Source organism: Magallana gigas, chromosome 3 (genome assembly GCF_963853765.1).
Source record: "Magallana gigas chromosome 3, xbMagGiga1.1, whole genome shotgun sequence".
NCBI classification, from domain to species: Eukaryota; Metazoa; Mollusca; class Bivalvia; order Ostreida; family Ostreidae; genus Magallana; species Magallana gigas.
Window position 1 is genome coordinate 60,003,852 of NC_088855.1, and position 20,768 is coordinate 60,024,619.

Here is a 20,768-nt window from a genome sequence, read left to right on the forward strand (position 1 = left end):
TCACAACTGCAAATCTCCTGCCTAACACAATCAACTTCAACATCTTTTGGGTTTTTTGTTTGGCTTGGTTTGTTTTATCTATTTTGAACATCCATGATGAAAGATGAAGAACGAAATATGGTGGTAATTTATCGTATTTAAAATTAAAAGTCCAAAAAAGAATAATACAACACTAGGGCAGAGCAAACACCGACCTCAACAAAAAATAGAGGTAGGATCAGGTGCCAGGGAGGAATGAGCATCCTCTGCTAACTGGTCATACTCCGTCACACCGGCCGGGTGATCTTAGTCATAATTGGGAAAACGATCAAATTCCGAAATAGTTTGGTTCATAACAATAGCCTAACAATAAGACTGAAAAACGTAACCATTCAACCTAGTGAAAGATTGTATTTGCTGACAAGATCGTTGTATCCACCATAGAACTTACAAAATGATAAAAATAAAAATGTCAAGATATTAGTCCAGAAGTAATTTTTCCCTCCATACATTTAGGTCATGTAATATTTTAAAGCAAATGATTTGTCGTTCTTTCTCTAGTTGACTTGACAATACACACTCATTAAAAACCTGAACTTAAAAATGGAATATGTCGACAATTGATTTATTTATTAGCTGATTTAAAATAGAGCATGATTAATATATGCTTTTGAATTGTTGTTATTTTGTTTCACATGAATTTGAATACAGCAAAGATGGATTAAGTTATAATAATGTATTTTATAATATACTAATTTAGGCGCTGTATATTTAATATTGAGTGAACAATAATTCAATTTGCAATATATTTTTTTCATGTTTGCTGAAGGTTTATGCAGTAAGTCATTGTAAACATTTCAAATCAAATTGATTGAAAGATTAAAAAAATATACAAGTATCACGGTCGAACAGTTTCCTCAATTAAAATCTCTGTGACAAGGAAATCAATCAATAAAATAAAAAATACTTAAATGCCACCTGTGACAATATAATAAAGTCATGGAAAAAATACATCAGTTAGCTATTAGTTATTTGTAAAACAAGAGAAAAACTAATTAACTAACCACGATTTTTGTTCACCTTTTTCCTGCTTAAAATTTCTTGCATTAGCTTTTACAACCCATTACATTTATTTTAGTTTTAAACCTCCTTAACAGTTTTAGTTAAAATAAAAAATTGTCTTAAACCAAAATTTTAATTTAGACACATGTTGCCTTTTTGACTGCATGAAAATAGTAAGTTCTGCAAGTCATTTAAGATTTGATTGTACTGAACCTCGTGTTTATACTTTATTTTATTATTCATAAATCGTTCTTTAATCATAATTATTGGGTTTTTTTTTATTCTACCTTCATTTTAAATTGTAATTGATTTCAGTAACTCCATACATTATTACATTCAGTCTTGTTAGTCTCACTTTCAAATAACAGATGCCCATTGCAATATCTGTGATTCAAAGTTTAAAAAAGTTAAACTACATGTATATTAAATGAACAACTGTTGTAAATAAAATGGCAATAACTGATACCAGGAACAACCACGGCAGGTGTCCTGATTATGGATTAATAGTAAATTTTAAATATATATTTAATTACACTAACATGTTTAAGTATTTTAAGGGACCAATCGAATTATTTCTTGAATTACCATTACTGCAGTTGTACGGATTAACAAGTTTTCTAAGTTTAAATGTTTATATTTCTTCATGTTTATTGTTTCTAATTTCTGGTTTTTGAAAATTGTTTGAAATGCCTACAATATAAATGATATCAGATGTGGGGGAAATTATTTATTTGCCTGGGTTGTGTTATCTATCTGAACGATGTTGAAATTGTTTGTATCTTTGAGTGGTATTGCATTTATTTTGTTGATCTTTATTCAGTCAGGATGCTTTGTGTTTTGTTCTGACTGCAACAGGTTTGTATGAATACACTTATTGTTATCTTCCATAATATATCAATTTTAAGCCTCAAATCATCGTTATATTTCCCTTATGTTTACTGCTTTTTTGAAGCAAAGAGTTAAAATAGACCCTGTTCCAATTCTTTTATTATTTTTACATGCTCTTTACGGCTTCTTTAAAAACTACCTTGTGGCAAAATATTTTTTTCATTCTGTTCTTCTTTGTATAAAACGTGGCAACCCTTAAAGTTGACAGGTTAACATATTTTTAGTTTTGTCAATGCCTTAAAAATTGTTGTTTGTATTAAAGAAACAAGAATGGCTGTTGCGTGAACTACTATCGATCGAGAATAAATGGACAATGCACAGGTAATGGAATGCAATGGTTAAATCTTTTTACATTTGTTTGCATGCTATAATTTTGTTTTCTGACTATATATACTGGCAATAAGATTTATGTTGTCTATTGTATATGTATAAATATTTTAGAATGTCCGGCAGGAACATTTGGTTTGAACTGTAGCAGTATTTGTGGGGACAATTACTATGGACGATTGTGTAAGATGGAGTGTAACTGCACTGATGGTCAATATTGTGATCCAATCCACGGATGTCTAAACAATCATAGCGACACAACCGAAATAGAATCCATCTCTAAAGAAACAAAAGCAGGTACATACGTTGCCAAAACGTGAATAGCACATTCTTGTTGCTCGAAAGTTTAAGTTCGGGTCTAGCATTAAAAAAAAAATTGAATTGAAAAATGACTTTGCATTTATTGATGAATTCTATTGTCAAAGTTTAGTATCCTTTATTATTCTTAATGCGATACGTACATATCAATAAACGCTTCAGTACAATCTACATTCTTTTCGATATAGTCTCTCTATATATCTTATTGATTAATTCTTTCACATGATCATTTATTTTTGTAATTTTTGATAGTATTTAATATTTTATATATTGAAGATCATGGAATTGCAAAGTCTTTGGAATGTAAAAGGTTTGACAAAATATACTTTGTAAATTTTCTTCATTTCGCTCTCTCTTTTCTGTCTCTCCTCTCTTTCTCTCTCTCTCTCTCTCTCTCTCTCTCTCTCTCTCTCTCTCTCTCTCTCTCTCTCTCTCTCTCTCTCTGTTTTAAAAAGAGTAGCAACATTAACATATCGATCCGTCTTAATCTGAAATAAAGTAATAATATTTATTAGATTTTTTTACACCCACTTTATTAACTGTCACAGGTAAAAACATTATCGAAAATCATATAATTATCATACAGAAATAGTTTTCTCCAAACTCTTTTAAATAAGAGAAAAAAATGATTAAATGAAGACAATTTTAATTTAAGTGATACTCAAAACACGTTTGTTAAAGAGTTAACCTGTTTGCAATGCAAAATTTGTTAGACATATTACTTTGCTTTCTCCTGTAGGTAATTTTGGTGCTATTTTAAATCATTTGATTAGCACCAGTTTGTGTTCGCTCACCTGAGCTGAAAGCTCAAGTGTGCTTTTCTGATAATTTTTTTTGTCTGGCGTCCGTCTGTCTATCCATCTGTCTGTCTGTTTGTCTGTATGTCTGTAAACTTTTACATTTTCGACTTCTCCAGAATTACTGGGCCGATTTTTAACCAAATCTGTCACAAAAAATTCTTATGTAAAGGGAATTCAAAGTTGTTAAAATGAAGGGCCTCATTCTAAGGTAGATAATTAAGAATTTTTAACACTTTGTTGGTAACTTTAAAACCTTCTCAAAAACCAATCGGCCGGAAAAGTTGTAGTTTGTATAAACGCGTCCAAAGGTAACGTTAAAGAGACAGTACAACTGAAAACACATGTGTGAATAACTTCAGATTTACCTATTGTATAGTTAGGAAATAAGAAATAACGTTTATTGTAATAGTTGAAATACATAAAAATCCCTTTCACATACTTAATTAACGTAATTATGAGCTTCCGGAAATTCAAGGGTCGTACAAACCTGAATAATCTTATATCGTTTATTTGTACCACGTGGACTTTGATTGACAGTAATTGACACGTGCTGAAAACTACAAGATCTTCGTCCCACTACGGTCATCATGGAAAACGAGGTTAAAGCGATTCTCTAAATGAAACACACCCTTACTTACTCGATGATCTATAAATGGTTTACCAATTTAGGTTCATTTTAAAATGAATAGACATAAATATGTTAAATAACCCCTTAAGGGGCCTCATTTATAAAAATAAACTTAGGTTGTAGCAACTCCTATGATAAACACGAAAAATACATGCTTACAAAATGATAATTGTGGATATTTTAAAAACTTTGAACAGTTATTACCTAGGAGAAGTAGAAAAGACATATTTTTATCAACAAACCTGTCCATGAAATTCTTCGCGAGCCTTGCATGTGTTTTGTTTACAGTAAATACGCATGCGTAATAGTATAGAAGGCTGAACCCCGAACACGTTGCCATGTATTTATGTGATAGGTTATACGTAATTATTAATTTTAATGAAATAATTAGATTTATTGCATGGAGAACTTTGTACTTTTCTGAAAGTTTATACATTCATGAGTAGTACAAAAATACCGAACCCGATCGGAAAAGTCGGTTTTTTGATAAGATGCTTCGTACTGTCTCTTTAAATCAAGTTCATTTAAATCATGATCACCGGGGATACGGTGGGGCCATCACGAAAAGTAAAAGCTTTACATAGAAATATGCAGAAAAAAATCTTTGAAAATCTTTTTATTAAAACCAATCGGTCAGAATAGGTGTAACTGTAGCTATGATATAAATCTTTAGACGGTTATGGTGGAAAAGGTCTCAGTTGTTTAAACAGTGACCAAGAATCATTCTTGGGGCAGACAGGGTGTTCAAAGTCTGATGTAGATTTATATTTATATAAACAGTTGTTTAAAATGTTTTATTTTATTATTATCATTTTTTTTATTTTTGAGAATGACAAAGCTCGATATGTGATATAACTATAAAATCATCTAGTTACTAAAGGGGCTCAACATAAGAACATCTGTAAAAAAAAAAAATAAAAAATCTTTTAACGCTAAAACTTTTTTTACTCATTCGTTACCCTAATATTATGGATATGACTTCATAAAGCTGATTATATTATACTAGTATATAAATGCTAACTGCAATAATATAGTTCTATTATTATTGTTTTTAATTTTTTTTTTGGGGGGGGGGGGCTTCAACTCCGAAGGATCTCCGTACTGGTGCACTGATTTCGGCTCAAATCGTGTATAAATGACAATAACTTTTGCATTTCTTATCTGAATTCAAACATTATAGTTATGAAAAAATGGCAATAACAAACCATCAACCATCACAAAGATCCATAAAACGAAATACGAATTCAAACAAGAGCAACACAGACCTCCAAATAGATAGAGGTAGGATTATGTGCCTAGGAGGAGTGAGCATTCCCTGCTGACCGGTCACACTCGCCGTGTGCTCTTTGTCGTAATCGGGGAAAATACGGAAAAGACCGTAGACAATTATGTTATTAATTAGGTCTAACAATTAGTATGAAAAACGTCAGTCAACATGCGACCCAGTGGAAGATTGTATTTGCTGACAAGATAGTTGTATCGACAATAGAACTTCAAGATGACTTCAAACAAGACTGTTGATAATCCTGTTTTATTAACTTGTTTGTCAGTACCTTGCTTCGCCTTAAAAACTGTTCATACGTAGAGCATGCCCTTGCGTATTGAATTAACTGAGAGAAAAAAAACACCATATGCAGGTGATGAAGGTATATTGCTACACAAATAAGAAAGTTGACTATAGAAAAATTGAAGTCTTTGCGTTGATCATTAAGTTTTTTTTTAGATTACCATCAATGTCCATTTTTAGTAAAATATCTAAATATGAAACAGATGACACAGCCTCTGTGGTATCTTTTTTTTAGTTTACTGGGATATATCGAGTTGACGTAAGTATGGAATTACGGTTGTTAATTGATATTACGTCGTCGATATACCTGATTTTTAAGTTGAAGGCCACAGCGAGTTATATATGCCATATATTAATGAAAAAAATATCAAGTATAGTCAATATATCGGTTGTATTCGTGTCGATTAACAACACAAGTTGAATTTGTCTTTTACATTTACTGCCCTTAGTCGGTTTTATGTTGGACAGCTAATGACAATCCAGCAGAGGATTTTAAACTGAATATAGGAATTTCCCCTTTTAAACATTAATAACGAGGTAAATTTGTATTTTCCATTACACATTTTTTCTTAAATGTTCTGGTAATAGAAAGAGGTAAAATCGCCTTTTTGCACTGACATTTGCATTATCAAGTCCATCAAAACCTCAAGCGTAAATATCATGGCTGCTGAAAAAGACGATTGGTAACATGCTGATGTAGTTTCTATCGGTCAGTTTGTTTTGTCTAAATTAAATAATCATTTTATCCAAAGGCTTAGGAAGTTTAACATCAAATCGATCTTTTTTTTAGTCGGAAGTCAGCTGCATTAAAAATAATTTTGCACCTTTATGAAGATCCAATGAAATAATTGCCTTCTCCAGTACAATATCAGATATTAACAAAATCAGAAAGAGCTACATTATTGCAGCTAATAAATATCTAGTGTTAATTGCTCAGGTGAGAGGTATGGTCCATGGGCCTCTTGTTTTGTTTCTTGTTAAAATGATTTGCGGAGTAAAATGTTCACTAAAGAAAGGAACATAAAACATAATCTGATAAGTAAAAAATTGCTATGCGAGCTTATGTAACATTCAGAATACGAATATTTCTAATAACCGGAAATAACACAATGGTAGACCATATTTCTAAAGTGTTCTATTGAAAACCAAATTAATCAGTTTCTTGAATTATTTCAGTGACATAGGTCAGTGTTGTCCAAATTACCACAAAGTAAATGGCAACTGTACAGGTAAAAGAATGCATTTATATCATTTTATAAATTCTTTATTTCCATAAAATTACACAAATCTTGTGTTCATACAGAACTAATATGAATTCATTAGCATCGTCTTCTAGAAACTAATTTAACACATATTGAATCGCTGTGAGAAATGATTTAAGTAATTATGATTTTCCTTTTTTTTCGACAAGAGTGTCCAGCAGGAAAATTTGGCTTGAACTGTGGCGCCACGTGTCCATCAAATTACCACGGTCTTTTTTGTGAAGAAAAATGTCATTGTACCGATGGCCAATATTGTGACTCCATAAATGGATGTATACAAAACGCGAGTACGTTAAGGCTTCCCGATTGATTTAACATAGTTCTTTTATAAAAATAATTTTGATTTAATGTCACTAATTATTTGCGGCAATCTATACTACTATATTAAAATAATAGACTCGAATTTTTGGTCGTTAATACCGAGAAGGCGTAAGAATACTGTCTTTTGATTTATATATTTCAAACATCATTGGTACTTGAAGAGTACGAATTTGTTTTTATTTTTTTCTCAGTTAAGCTTCGCTAATTAATAATCAACGAAAATTCCTCAAAAAATCCCAGAAATCACCTGGATTTTTTGGATATTACAATCTTGCGCTTGCGCAATACATTCGCGCTAACGGGATCTTTAGTTTATGTTTCCACTAGAAATGATGATACAAATACGGGTAAATTTTCATTGGACTTTTGCTATATATTCTGTTTATATATATATATTAATGATTTCTTAGAAAGTATAAAATAACAAATATACATTTCAACTAAGTACTTACTTTTGTTTTCGTGATGACAAACAATATTTGATTACATGCAAAAAAGTTACATTATATTTGTTAGGAGAGTGAATATGTTTTATAGTTAAAATGAATAATGTCCTACGGACCCAGTTTTTCAAAGAAAATACGTGTACGTTGGTGAAAAGGTGTTGAATTCTTCCATTCTATGGATTACAATGTATGGTTGAAAGGTATTTGCAGTCTCAAAAAGGTTTGTTGTGATGAATTTGAATTTTATTTTCAAGGCAACTTCATTAACTTTCTCCAAAATCGTTCTGTAGTGATTCTGCAATTTTCTGCTACATTACGGGTATAAGGGAGGCATTCTAACTGTGATGAGGGCCTTTCCCGATACACAGTTAGATTTTTCAGACTAAGGAAAGTGTTGTAAAATTAATAGCATTTGTTGTAGGCTTATAGCTTTGTTATGTAAATGTCAATAATAAGGTGTGTCTATGTAACTTGCCTATTTCGTAAATGTTCGATATGCAATGTCAACCCGTGTACGCACGGGTCGAAGTCTAGTGTAATTGATAATGTTCATATGTAGTGTAAGGATACGCACGTCACGTGATTTATAAGTTCATATGTTGTCACAGGATAGCATCAAATATAATGATGGTTATTGGCGTTATTCTGTATAATAAAGATTTATAGAAATTTGTCCAGTTAAACTGGGTTTTTTTAAATAATGAACACAGTACCATTCTTCGATACTATTTTAGCTTCGGATAGCCTTACCGTAGCTGCAAACAAGCGTTACATAAATGAAATGGAAACTGTCACCCATACCATGAAAGCAGGTAATACTTCAAAATGAACTTTCGAGACTTTCAAAAGATTTACAAAAATTCGTATGGACTGATATCAAAATAGCAACAACCATTGGTGCCGATAAATGACAGTTTCAAACATTTTTTAAAAAGTTTAAATTGACATTTATCCTGCAGACGTTAGTGTACACGTAGTGCTTACATTTAAATGTGTAAATGTGTGTGTTTGTCCAACATAATACAGTTTCCCTGCCTTAGTATTGATGCATTTGTTCATTATAATTAGTAGCACACTTTAATAATAAAGCTTGGCTTCATCGATCAACCTCGAAATGATGAATATAAATATTTCTCCTAGAGTTTCCTAGAATGAAAGAAAACTACGACACACAGTACCGTTACAGTTTCCCCAGTCGAGGGCATCGTCATTTTCTTTTTTACAATAATAATTATAATCGATCATTTAATTATCATATTTCGATTTTGATCCAACAAAACATTGCAGATTGATTTAAACTTTACTTTTAACTTTCACAAAAAACAATTTCTCCTATCATGTTTAATCGGAATCAAATATAATACAAACAATTTTTAAAATGGTCTCTTCATAATATCTAATTCGATTTTGATATCATTTATTTCTATTTTGTGATACATTTTTAGTAAAACTTACTCAAATACAATTTTCATGAAAATACATTTGTAAAATTTAACTAGGTCTGTTGTCCTTTATACACCAACAGGAAAAACACCAATTTGTTTATTTATTTACCATATTTGCTTTTTATAAAATAAAAAGTTCTGATACATTTTATTGTGTTTCCCGCTATCAGCTCTGATTTCATTTTAATCATTTAATAACCAAGATTATGTTCTATATTGCAGTATATTCACCATCTACCAAAGCGCTCACTACAACACCATTTTTTGAAGACATTTTTGTGTGGAAAAATATGACATTTGCCTTCATTGGGTCTATTGTAACTGCACTCGCTTTGGCAGCAATCATGTGTTTAAGATCAAGGTAATAATCATTTTAAAGTGTTTGCAAAAGCAATCAAATCTGAAACAACACAAAAATGTATTTTTTTGCTTAAGATTGAAAAAGAATCTAAGTCATCAGTCATTGAGATGTCGTAGGGGAGACCAGGCAGATCTTTCTGGTGAGTATGAAATAGACGAAATCATTTTAGGAACTTTAAAGTACATTTTTACAGCATAGATACAAAATGTCTTTTATCAGCTGCTAGACAGGACCAGGTAGACGCAGATATTGAGAACATCAACCTTGATCAGGAACATTTAAATGAAGACACGGCAGACAACATGGACAACCTATATGACGATCTAAGGTCATCTAAACTTTTAGATACATATAGCGATGTTACAAAGAAAAATAGTTTTGCCACATGTAGCACCAACAATGAAATTCCGAAAGAAGATCATTGTGATTTAAACAATGAATTTCTCATTGAAAGTCTGATGATGTATACAAACTCGAATGAAGAAGCCTATGCCAAAGATGAATCGGTACCAAATTATGAACAATTTCAAATGCCATTCCAATACAGCATACTCTCTTTGAAGAGAAACCTTGACCCATCTGCTGCAGAATTATATGGTAAGACCGAATATAATAATGCCGATGCCTATGACCTTGTTAATGTGTATGAAAACAGTGGAAGTAGTTATTCAAGTAACAGCCAATCAGAGATGGAGACACGTGGAACCATCATAAAAACGGAAAATGAGATAGATGAACATAATGAGGATGTTTACAGTCCATGACATATAAATATTATAATTAATCTGGTTTGCTATTCTTTTTCCTCTAATTATGATACTTTTTAAAAACGACAATGTTAATGAAATACTACACGTATATAAAATCATTTTTTAATGTATAATGTCATACAATTGTTACGGTATTACTGTTAATTTCAAAATGAAAAACAAACATGCTATGTATGATAATTATCTACATGTTGAAATTCTATCTTGACATTTCATTATTTGTTTTGTGGTATTTTTTTTCATTTAATTGTTTGAGGAGACTGATATGCAGAATAATCATCCTGATACTAGTAATCTAGAAAAAGCATATTGAATGTTTTATGTTCGGATCTTTTCATCTTGAATAAGGGTTAATGATTATGCTTGTTTACGACTTTTTGCTATCTAATAACCCTGTGTTCACCAAGTATATTGTTCACCTGATTTTTTGGATATCTGGAAACTCTATGCAAACTGGATGTACGATATTGATAAACTGTAATAAAAGACATATTCGATAAGCTTATACCTGCTTTAGTAATTTATTCATTTAACTAATTTTTCAAAGCGATTATGAACAACATTCAGACAATTTTCATCATGTTTTACCCTTCCTTCTGTAGAGTTAAATGTACAAGAGAAAATGCAACCTTAAATATTTTGTAGACAGAAACATTGATTTCAATATTTTTTAACGTCTGTTGTGTACAATTCTGTTAATATTCCTGAAATAGTTATATCTTTAAAACGATTTAATTTTAATATTCTTTTTTAAATATTTTCTTTCATATGTTTTTGGGGTTTGATTTTTGATGCAGATACAGGCAATGAAATTTTGAGACCGAGTTCGTCAATTACTAATCTTTAAGGTTAAACTCAGTTTATTACTACGTTTTTGATAATCACTAAATCGTCCATTAAACAATTCCTTATACTGGAGTTTCTTGTTGAATGTTGTATCAATTCAAACTGTTGATTTCGTATATATTTTTTGATATTTCATGTCAACAAATTTTGTCAATATCGAGGACAATGGTTTCCTTCCCCTTCAATTGAATATGAAAAGTTGGAATTAAGTGTTCATTGAAAACAATTTAGCATACATAAACAACATTATGAGTACTATTTGTGCAACTCTTATGGCTATTGCATTCTTTTAAAATGCCTTAACTTGTTAAAGCCAAAGAGAATGGTTTTCCTATTTTGATAGACAATGTAAAATTATCTTTCAAAATTCAACATTATCATCTTTTTTTGTACATCTTTATATATTGCCTTGTGGACAGTTAATTTTTAAAAAAAATCGATATTTTTTTCTTTAGAGAGCATGTACATGTAAGAATGAAACAGTGATATATTTTACTGTTAATAGAGCAGTCAATCATTCAAAACACTATTCATAGGCATCTTTGTTTATATCAAAAATAGAGTTGATAATGAACGTCTAAATATGTTATCATTGTATGCAGTATAATTCAAAGTGACTTACAAGGAAAATTTATTATTGATTCGAACGGAACATAATCTGTCAATTCTATTGCAATATTTTACTAAATATCCTGCCATTGGCCATTCTTATTAGGACCGAATCCCCATACCATCATAAAAACAATAAATATTACATCTTCGTGTTTAAACATTAGTATTAAAATATTAATTTTAACCTCCTAGTCGAAAATTCAGAACAGGAAAATTAAAAACATGTGTTGTAAAAGTATATATTTCAAAATGATGCTCACAAATATGAGTTATGAGTTGTTACAAACCTCTAAAGTCTGACAGATAAAATCGACGTCCAACTCGGGTAAGGTACAGGTAACAACTGAACTTTGTTTACAATGGGTATATCTTAATGTGATTATTTATGTACTCCAGAACCCGATGGTAAAATGCACTACACATTGAACATACATATGTCCATTTGATATCAAAAATATTATACCAATATGTTTATTTCGAGTAGAATATCACTTAAAATGTTGAGTTTTTAAGAGTATGAGTTTTAACGATAAACTATGTTTCATTAAGCTTGCATTTGTGTTTTCAAATCATTTTAGAAATACTGAGCTTTTAAAACATCGTGATGAATTTCAAAACTTAAAATGTATCCATGAACAGTGTCTTCACTTTACTAAAAAAAACTTACTCTGTCCTAGCAGGAAGTGATGAATACATGTCACAAATGGGTTTTTTTTCTAATTAATGACGCTGCGACAAAAAAGATGCTTTTTTGTTAATTTACGTTTCTTGTCTTTAAATAATTTCAGATGAAGAATATGATTTATTTGTATTTGGCCCTTAAGATTTTTATTTTCGAATGTTAGAAATATATAACTGGAAATAAAAATAGGGATCCATGTAATATACGAGGGTCAATTAAGAACTACGAAGACAATGTGACTTATGTCATATTTTTTTTTTACATCAAAGCAATAGCTAACAGATTTATATATGCAACAATACTTCTTTTATTGATACACACAGTTTTACTACATTTGATGAAAAGGTATTTTTGTTACACAATTTTAAAATCAACTTTTGCTTTTGAAAAACTGTAATTATCTTTTGTTTGATATTTATTGGAAAGATATATTTCAACGTTTGAAACATTCATCACCATCTATATTCTCTCCTTAATGTCCCTTTTTCTTATTATTTTTTGTGGTTTTTTTGCTCTGTATCTTTGAATTTTTTCTTTTCTTTTTTTTTTCTAAAAAGAAAACCATTTTCACATATATTTATATACCACAACTTGTTCAAATTATATCGTAACTAATCTGAGAAGTAATACATATATGTACATATATACTTTATATCAAAATATTGATTATAGTTATCAAACAAATACTATAAATTAAATGTATATGTATACATTGCAACATATATTCATATATGTTTATGTGCAATACTTATACTATGGTATGTAAATATGTGAAAGTTCAATAAAAAAAAAAAAAAAACCAACAAAAAAACCACAACAACATGTTTTGTCACCACGGCGTACGATAACGTTGAAAACATGACGTCAACATAACGCATGCACAGTTAATAGAAATATCTAATTGTATCACTTTGAGTCTTTTGTGCTTTAAACCATTAAATTCGGCATTATATCACTTGACATCTAATTTGTTCACATTTGTTCGAAAATCATGGTAGTCCCTCGAAGTTTTCTTTTTTTCCATATGTATCTTCGTTTCCAGTAAGAAAACCCGTCAGATGACGTTGTTTATATCATTTTGTATCCATTATTTAGAGATATTTTACTCTCTCTCATACTGTTTGATGTTCAAAATATATTTACTTTAATCCCCACAAAATGTGTTTGAGATAAACACTTATGTGCAAATAATTTTTGACTTAATTTTTCCACCATTGATCATTTTCACAGTTTTCATCGACTTTTTTCTGAGTTAGATCCATACTATTTTTTTTTTTGTTGCGCTGTGACGTCCGGCAACGTCAATGTTTTTAGTCAATTCTAAAGAGGATTATATATCTTTAGGTACTTATATCTGTTCAACAAATCTATTTATCCCGGATTATTTGGTACATTGAATATCATGACATTTTTTAATTTTATGTTTCAATATCAGTTGTTTTAAAGCCCAATTCATAGAGATATTACTTTCAACATGATATGGTCTATTGTTGACGAGCACAAAGTATGACTGTGTGCCGTGACCTCATGTTTGCAGGATTAAATTCTAAATATTGCTCAGAAGTAAAGAAATATATGTACTTGTTTGATTCTTTAACACAATTGCTTAAATATTTTTACTTAATTTAGTAATATTATTACCTTAAATAAAATAGCTATGGCAAAAGTCTTCGTATTTTTTTAATCTTTTAATATTTTGCTTATTGCTATTTATCACACTTTTGCGCATATTGCCATTTATAATAATCTTGTGTATATTGCCATTATTAACAATAGTTATATATATTAATATATATTAATATATCTACTCAGAAATGTTACAAAACATAAAAAAATTAAAATTGAAAATTAGGCCAGAATATTCACTTCTACAGAGGACAGGACAAAATACTTCAAACCAGAGGCATCGCTCTCCGAACATATAAATATAGAAATCATAACTCAAAAGATATAATAAAAACATGAAGACTATTTTTCGTTTTTAAAGATGCAAACATACGCAAAAACAAATATAGCGTTATTCAATGAATATATTTTGCAACTTCTATAAAAATGTAAGTGCTTCATTATAGGACAAATTGCTTTACGACCTCCACCCAGTGTATTGCGATATCGATAATTAGAAAAGGAAATATCTTAAACAAAACAAAAACCCACTTTACTCTTCATAGCTAGCAGGCAGATATAAACGGCGGCAAGAAACAAGAAGTAGTTTATTTTATTAAGTTTACTAATAAATAACCCATTTTTAGAACAAATTTAGTATCAAGTTATACATGTTTTGTTGATCTTGTTTTTATTATAATAGGCAAAACGCTACGAACTCTCTTCTTTACTATTTGTTGAAGTTGGAGTGATTTACCGTGGGATGTAATATATAATGCAGGTGACACTGTAGCGTGTGATGTTTTAAAAAATGTAGAGAATTTCTACTCTAAATCAACTAATCATTTATATGTAATATCTCACCATCTGTCATTTATCAGTTGATCAATTAATTTTTGTATAACATTCAGATTTGTGAATAAATTCAATAATACCCCGGTAAAAGTTAAACAATAGATAACAGCAAACTCTTCTTTACTCTAGGCACGTCAATCGTATGAAGGTAACAAGGCAAGTAATTTTGAAAATGTTATGTTGATGTAATATTTTAATCAGTCTTAAATCGTCCACACCACTTCAGTATGTTAAAGACAACAAATTGTTTGTGAGTACATACTTTAAATGTATCAAAGGAATTTCACATTGTTTAAATAGAATGCAAAAATCTCTTTTATACATTTTTGACAAATTTCGCAATTTCATATTACAAAAAATGCGATATTTCGTCTAATAACTGACATAAAAATTGTACCGGCTGCTGTATTTTCCCCAAACCATCAATCGGTGTTGGATGTTTCATTTCTTTGCATTATTCAACGCCTATTCAACAATTTTTTTAATGAAATGACTGTATATTAAAGGCAAACGTATTAGTTTAGAAACAACCATGTTCCGTTTTTAATTTTCAAACTTCTGTGTCAATGAATTGATTATTCCTTCTGAAATAGCTATACATACCTTAATGATATTATACTACTGCATAAATGAAAAGAGTAGTTTGCCTAAATTTTAAACACAGTGGTTAGAATATATTGTGACCTTCAAAACCACACATGAAGTACTAATGTTTTGAGTTTGGAGGCGGAAGGGGTGAAGGGGATTGTAATATATTATGGATAAAAAATTAAATAGAGACAGGCAGGTACTATCATCTATTGATCATTAATGTCATATGAAAATACTATTCGTAAATCGTAAAATGAGTAAGCAAAAATACACGTCAATAAAGAAAACGATTTTCTTGTCAAATAGTCTCTAAAAAGGGGAATTAAATTGTAATGGAGACCCAATTGTTTATTTACAAAAGGTAGTATTGAATCAAAGGAAACATCGTGTATAATTGGTTTGTTATAAGACCGATGTCCATGACTACGCCTACGTCTCTTGGTGTTGTTCCCATTACATTAATATTGGTACACTGTAGCATACATCTATCCTTCTGTTTTCGATAAAGCAGAAGTAAGAAAAGAACTAGATAGATTACACGATCAGTATGTACTGGTCCTTGCTGATAAGGCAAGTAACAACATTGTTTTTTATTGTAAGGCACAATATATTAATTGCATTTTCAAAGAACTAGGTTTCGATTCTATACATGGTAATCCTACTCACACCCATAGCAGCCTTTCCAAGCAGGAAAAAAATGATAAATCGGTAATCGATATCTTTAATATCCCCAATAAACAAAATGAATTTGATTTAACTTATTTGTACTATATTACGAAGCTTCACAAAAGTACTTGCAGAGATATATAGCAGGTTCCAGTAAATGTTCTACCAAACCTTTCTCTATACGCCTGACTAGAATTCTTCCAGTAGTGAAGGAGAAACTTCAAGAGGACTGTACAACAATATACTCCAGAAGTGGTGTAAATCAGATTTGGAGACTAAAAACCTTAAAAGAATTATTAGAAACTTATAGGTCACAAAATCTTACCAAAATTAATAGCATCAAAACGTACGATTTTTTAAGGCTTTATACAACTATTCCCCATGACAAAATTAAATCTAGGTTTTTTGATATCATCGACAGTTTTTTCTTCAATAAAAATTGCAATGTAAAATTTCTTACCTTGTCATTGGAAATCGAAAAAGATATTTTGTTAAAAACCATTCTGATTGCACACACAAGAACTCTTAAGTTGACATGAATAAGATGCTTGAGTTTCTGATTGACACCATCTATGTAGTTCTTGGAAATCAAGTCAACCAACAATCTGTTGGAATTCCAATGGGTACCAATTGTGCCCCATAGTAAGCAGACCTATTTTTCTATTCTTATGAAGCAGACTTTTTTCAAAAACTTGTACGTGAAAAAAATAAATCACTCGCTGTGGCCTTCAACTCAACATTTAGGTATATTGAAACCATATTATCAATTAACAATTGTTATTTCCATACTTACGTCGACTCGATATATCTTAATAAAAGATACCATTGAGTCTAGGTCATCTGTTTTTCTTTGGATAATTTACTGAAAATGGACATTGATGGTAACCTAACAACAAAACTTTCTGAAAAACGCGATGTTTTCATTTTTTCTATAGTAAACTTTCTTTACTAATGTAGCAATATACCTTCATTACATGTATTTGATGATTTTGTCTCTCAGTACATTCGATACCGAAGGGCATGTTCTTCGTATGATCAGTTTCTAAGGCGAGGCAAGCTACTGACAAACACGTTGATAAAACAGGATTATCAACAGTTTCGTTTGAAATCATCTTAAGCCTGTCTCACACAGAACACGGTTGGGCACACGGTTTCAATACGGTATACTCGGTTATACACGGGTTGACTTGTACGAGTATTCAGCTCCAACCGTGTCTGGGGATGATTGGTACGATTTAGACTCGAATGTAGCACGAGTATGTACGAACAAAGCACGGATATACTCGGTCAAGCAAGGTTTGTCACGGTTTGAACACGATTTGCAAACGATTTTTATACGATTGTTGTACGGTTCCAAGTACGGTCTAGTACGGTCTGTTACGGCCTAGTACAATTAAACACGACTTTTACTCGATTAACTGGACATTTACAGGGTTTACATACGGTCCCACTGACTTTGTTCGAGTTATGCTTGAATTATCACACATTTGTGTATGTTTTGATATAAATTGACTCGTTTTGATGGCTTGGCTTCATAAATTTTCGAATTTTCAACAGAGAAGTTATCAAAATGGCAGATGATAGAATAAGAGAATTAGAAATCATGATAAGACTGATAGACATTGAGATTATTTTGGCCAGAAGGCGCGAGGGGAGACAAGAACAAGCCAACAGAAGGAGGAGAAGAAGAAGGAGGCATGTTTGGACAAGAGAATGGCTCAACAGAAGGGTCATCTTTGGTCAATATGATACTCTGTTACATGAACATTAAACAGAGAGGACAGGAGTTTGTGAGACGTGTCGGGCCACAAATAATCACTCTACCACAACTACAAGGGCTTCTTATCCATGATCCTTCTGGCATTGTCAGATGCCGACTACAAGTTTATATGGGTATCAGTGGCAGACCAAAACCATGCCCTAGTACCCGGGGTATGGCGAGAGTCAGTCAACTAGTGGACGCAGGAGGACGTGCTGGCTGCAACGTAGACCACAACCTTGGAAAGTAACAAAGAATCTACCTCAGGGATTACTTCATGTCGGAAGCTGGTTCGGTTCCATGGCAAGAACAGATGATATAATAGACTAGTCACTTTTGCAGTTGATATAGACTAGTAACCTTTGTATATCATTTCATGAATTTATATTGGAATCTAAATGCTCGGACTTATTATACATACAATCATATTTAATTTGCTATATATCATGATTTGAAAGTTTAGCAGGGTTTTTTTCAAGACGTCTTCAAAGAGATTTTAATAAATTAATGTCAAAAGACTTAAGTAAGTGTTGAATTGATTTAAACATTGTACAATAAATAAAATTATACTTATTTCCAGTATAAAATATAATCCTGCCAAGAACAATCCAAAAGTTATATGATTGCCATCATATGGTTTAATTCTTTCACTGCCAATGTCGTCTATAGGTATGATTACAAATATGTAAGCCCCAGATTATACACCGCTTTGAAAAAGCAACGCGTAATCTCGGGATAGTCAGTTTGATGTTTTTGCTTCTTTATACACAGTTACATTTGCTAGATATCTTGTTTGGAAAGTGTAATAGCACTTTTTGAGCTCAAAGTGGTTTTGATAAGAGTACAGCTTCCTAACTGGTGACTTAATTTTTGGACCAAGGGACAAAGTAGTTATTTCTTCAAAGGGAAAAATGAATAATTAGATGTGCCGTTATAAGGGAGCATATGTTATTTTAAAGAATATATCTAAGAAAATAACCACTGCCCGCTTATAAAAGTACCTCTTTTTTTTCTATGGGAACCTTTAATTTCATTTTTGCAAAGTGATAATAATAAAATATTTAATAAGCAGTGCATTTATAATAAAGCCAATCTTATTTCAAATAAAACTCTCCGTTATAAAAGAACTACTTCCTATAAATACACGAGATTTGTACAGACGTAGAGACCGTATCTGGTCGTACTTGATCATGTATAATTCGTACTTGAACCATATTGGTCGTATGGCGATCGTATAAAACCGTATTGGTCGTTTAAAACCGTGTGTACACTCGTGTGAACCGTACGGTGATCGTGTGACATTCGAGTGTTAATCCGGGTGTTGGATGTAGGACTTGGGAACGGTTTCACACGATTCCATACGATTTATATACGATTTTGACACGGTTGAGCTCACTTGTGGAATGGACTTCATGTTTGTATATATGGTATCGTACGGTCTCACACGGTCTTGTACGATCGCTAATATGATCATAAACGGACGTGACACCCGTGCCAGTTTTTTAAAAGTTTAAAAAATCATACACGGCTTTCATGGATACACTCGAATGGCTCGAGTGTAAGTCGGATAAGGCCACGGTTGGTTCGGTTGTATGTACGGTTTACACGATTGGCCAACCGTATAAGCCGTGTGTTCTGTGTGAGACAGGCTTAATTAATCTAAGGTTCTATGGTCGATACAACGACCTTTGCTGCAAATACAATCTTTTAATGGGTCGCATGCTGACTGACGTTTTTCATGCTAATCGTAGGACCATGATTAATCACCTAATTATCTACGGACTTTTATTTATTTTTGTAAATATAAAATATTTAGTTTATTAAACGTCACTGACGTATATAAAACTAAAATCAGCACTTTCAACTTATTATTGATATCAATGATAAATTATTTTTATCAAAATAAGTTTATAAAATACATATTGTTTGGAAACTTATCAAAATATCCCGTTCGATTTTTTGCAACAATTGCTGTTTTAATAATTTATAAAGGTTTTTTTGAAATATATATTAAAAAAGGGTTTCCTTTGAGAGTAAACCGTTCTTGGAGGTCTAGCTGGAAAGCATTTTGTTTGCTTTGTTTTGAATGTTTTGGTTGGTGCAGGATTATTCTATTTTATATCAAGGTATACTAGTGTCTAATTAGAAATCTTTATTTTAAATACTTATGTGAACGTGTCAGTGTTGCACCCAGGCGAAAAACTACGTTTTGTTTTTATCTAAAAAGATTGAAAAAAAAATAAAAGTCATCGGTCGTTTTCGCATACGGATGAAGAACAGGGGAGAGATTCTTGTAAATAAAACACTAAATCGTTTAGCATTACATGAAGTTCTTAAGAAAACTGTTGATGTTTATGCAATCTTAACTTATTACAGTAGCCGATCAGAAAATAAACGTTGCAAATCTGGGAAACCCTAGTCATTTCATACAAGAAGATGCCTCTGAAGAGAGGAGAAAAGTAGCATAAAATATCATTAAGCCCTTTATTTCAATTTCTCATAGCATAGCATACAAATCTCATAGCATATCATGTAAATCGCATACCATAGCATAGCATAAAATGGTAAAAGATATGCATGAAATGACTGTAGTTCTAAAGAAAACTGTTGACGTTTATGCAATCTTAACTTATTACAGTAGCCGATCAGAACATGGACGTTGCAAATCTGGGAAACCCTAGTCATTCCATACAAGAAGATGCCTCTAAAGGGAGGAGAAAAGTGTTAAGTAACGTATCTGATGATATCAGACCATCTAAAATGATAGATATTTAGTCTCTGGTACATATGCTTTTAATTTTGTGACATGTAGAAAGGGAGATTTAAATGATGATTTATCTTATATGAACTATGGACGCGTTTCAAAATGACATTATCTCAATTCTTATAAAGAGACAAACAATGTGTCGCAAAACGGTGAGAAAAAGTCGCTAAATGGTGAGGAAGAGTCGGCAAACAATTATAATCACGTTCAAATG

The 20,768-nt window shown here is 31.3% G+C and overlaps 1 protein-coding gene across 2 annotated transcripts; it reads left to right on the plus strand.

Annotated features, from left to right (window-relative positions):
* Window positions 1-1,649: 1,649 nt before the first annotated feature.
* Window positions 1,650-12,790, plus strand: LOC117692987 (uncharacterized). 2 transcript variants are annotated; one of them, XM_066080673.1, is made up of 9 exons: window positions 1,650-1,896; window positions 2,192-2,250; window positions 2,371-2,553; window positions 2,851-2,884; window positions 6,746-6,798; window positions 6,981-8,410; window positions 9,266-9,404; window positions 9,479-9,543; window positions 9,624-12,790. In XM_066080673.1, the coding sequence occupies exons 6-9, from the start codon at window positions 8,299-8,301 to the stop codon at window positions 10,166-10,168; spliced, it is 861 nt and encodes a 286-aa protein (XP_065936745.1). In that variant the 5' UTR covers window positions 1,650-1,896; window positions 2,192-2,250; window positions 2,371-2,553; window positions 2,851-2,884; window positions 6,746-6,798; window positions 6,981-8,298; the 3' UTR covers window positions 10,169-12,790. The 2 variants fall into 2 exon arrangements, 1 of the variants encoding a protein (XP_065936745.1); XR_010712512.1 differs by lacking the exon at window positions 9,479-9,543.
* The last annotated feature ends 7,978 nt before the right edge of the window (window positions 12,791-20,768 follow it).

What these genes read in the sequence shown, in the direction of transcription:
- LOC117692987 (XM_066080673.1), top strand. Translation starts at nt 8,299, where the DNA reads ATGAACACAGTACCATTCTTCGATACTATTTTAGCTTCGGATAGCCTT. An exon ending in CACCCATACCATGAAAGCAG is followed by an intron (nt 8,411 to 9,265) that starts GTAATACTTCAA and finishes TCTATATTGCAG; the next exon opens with TATATTCACCATCTACCAAA. An exon ending in ATCATGTGTTTAAGATCAAG is followed by an intron (nt 9,405 to 9,478) that starts GTAATAATCATT and finishes TTTTTGCTTAAG; the next exon opens with ATTGAAAAAGAATCTAAGTC.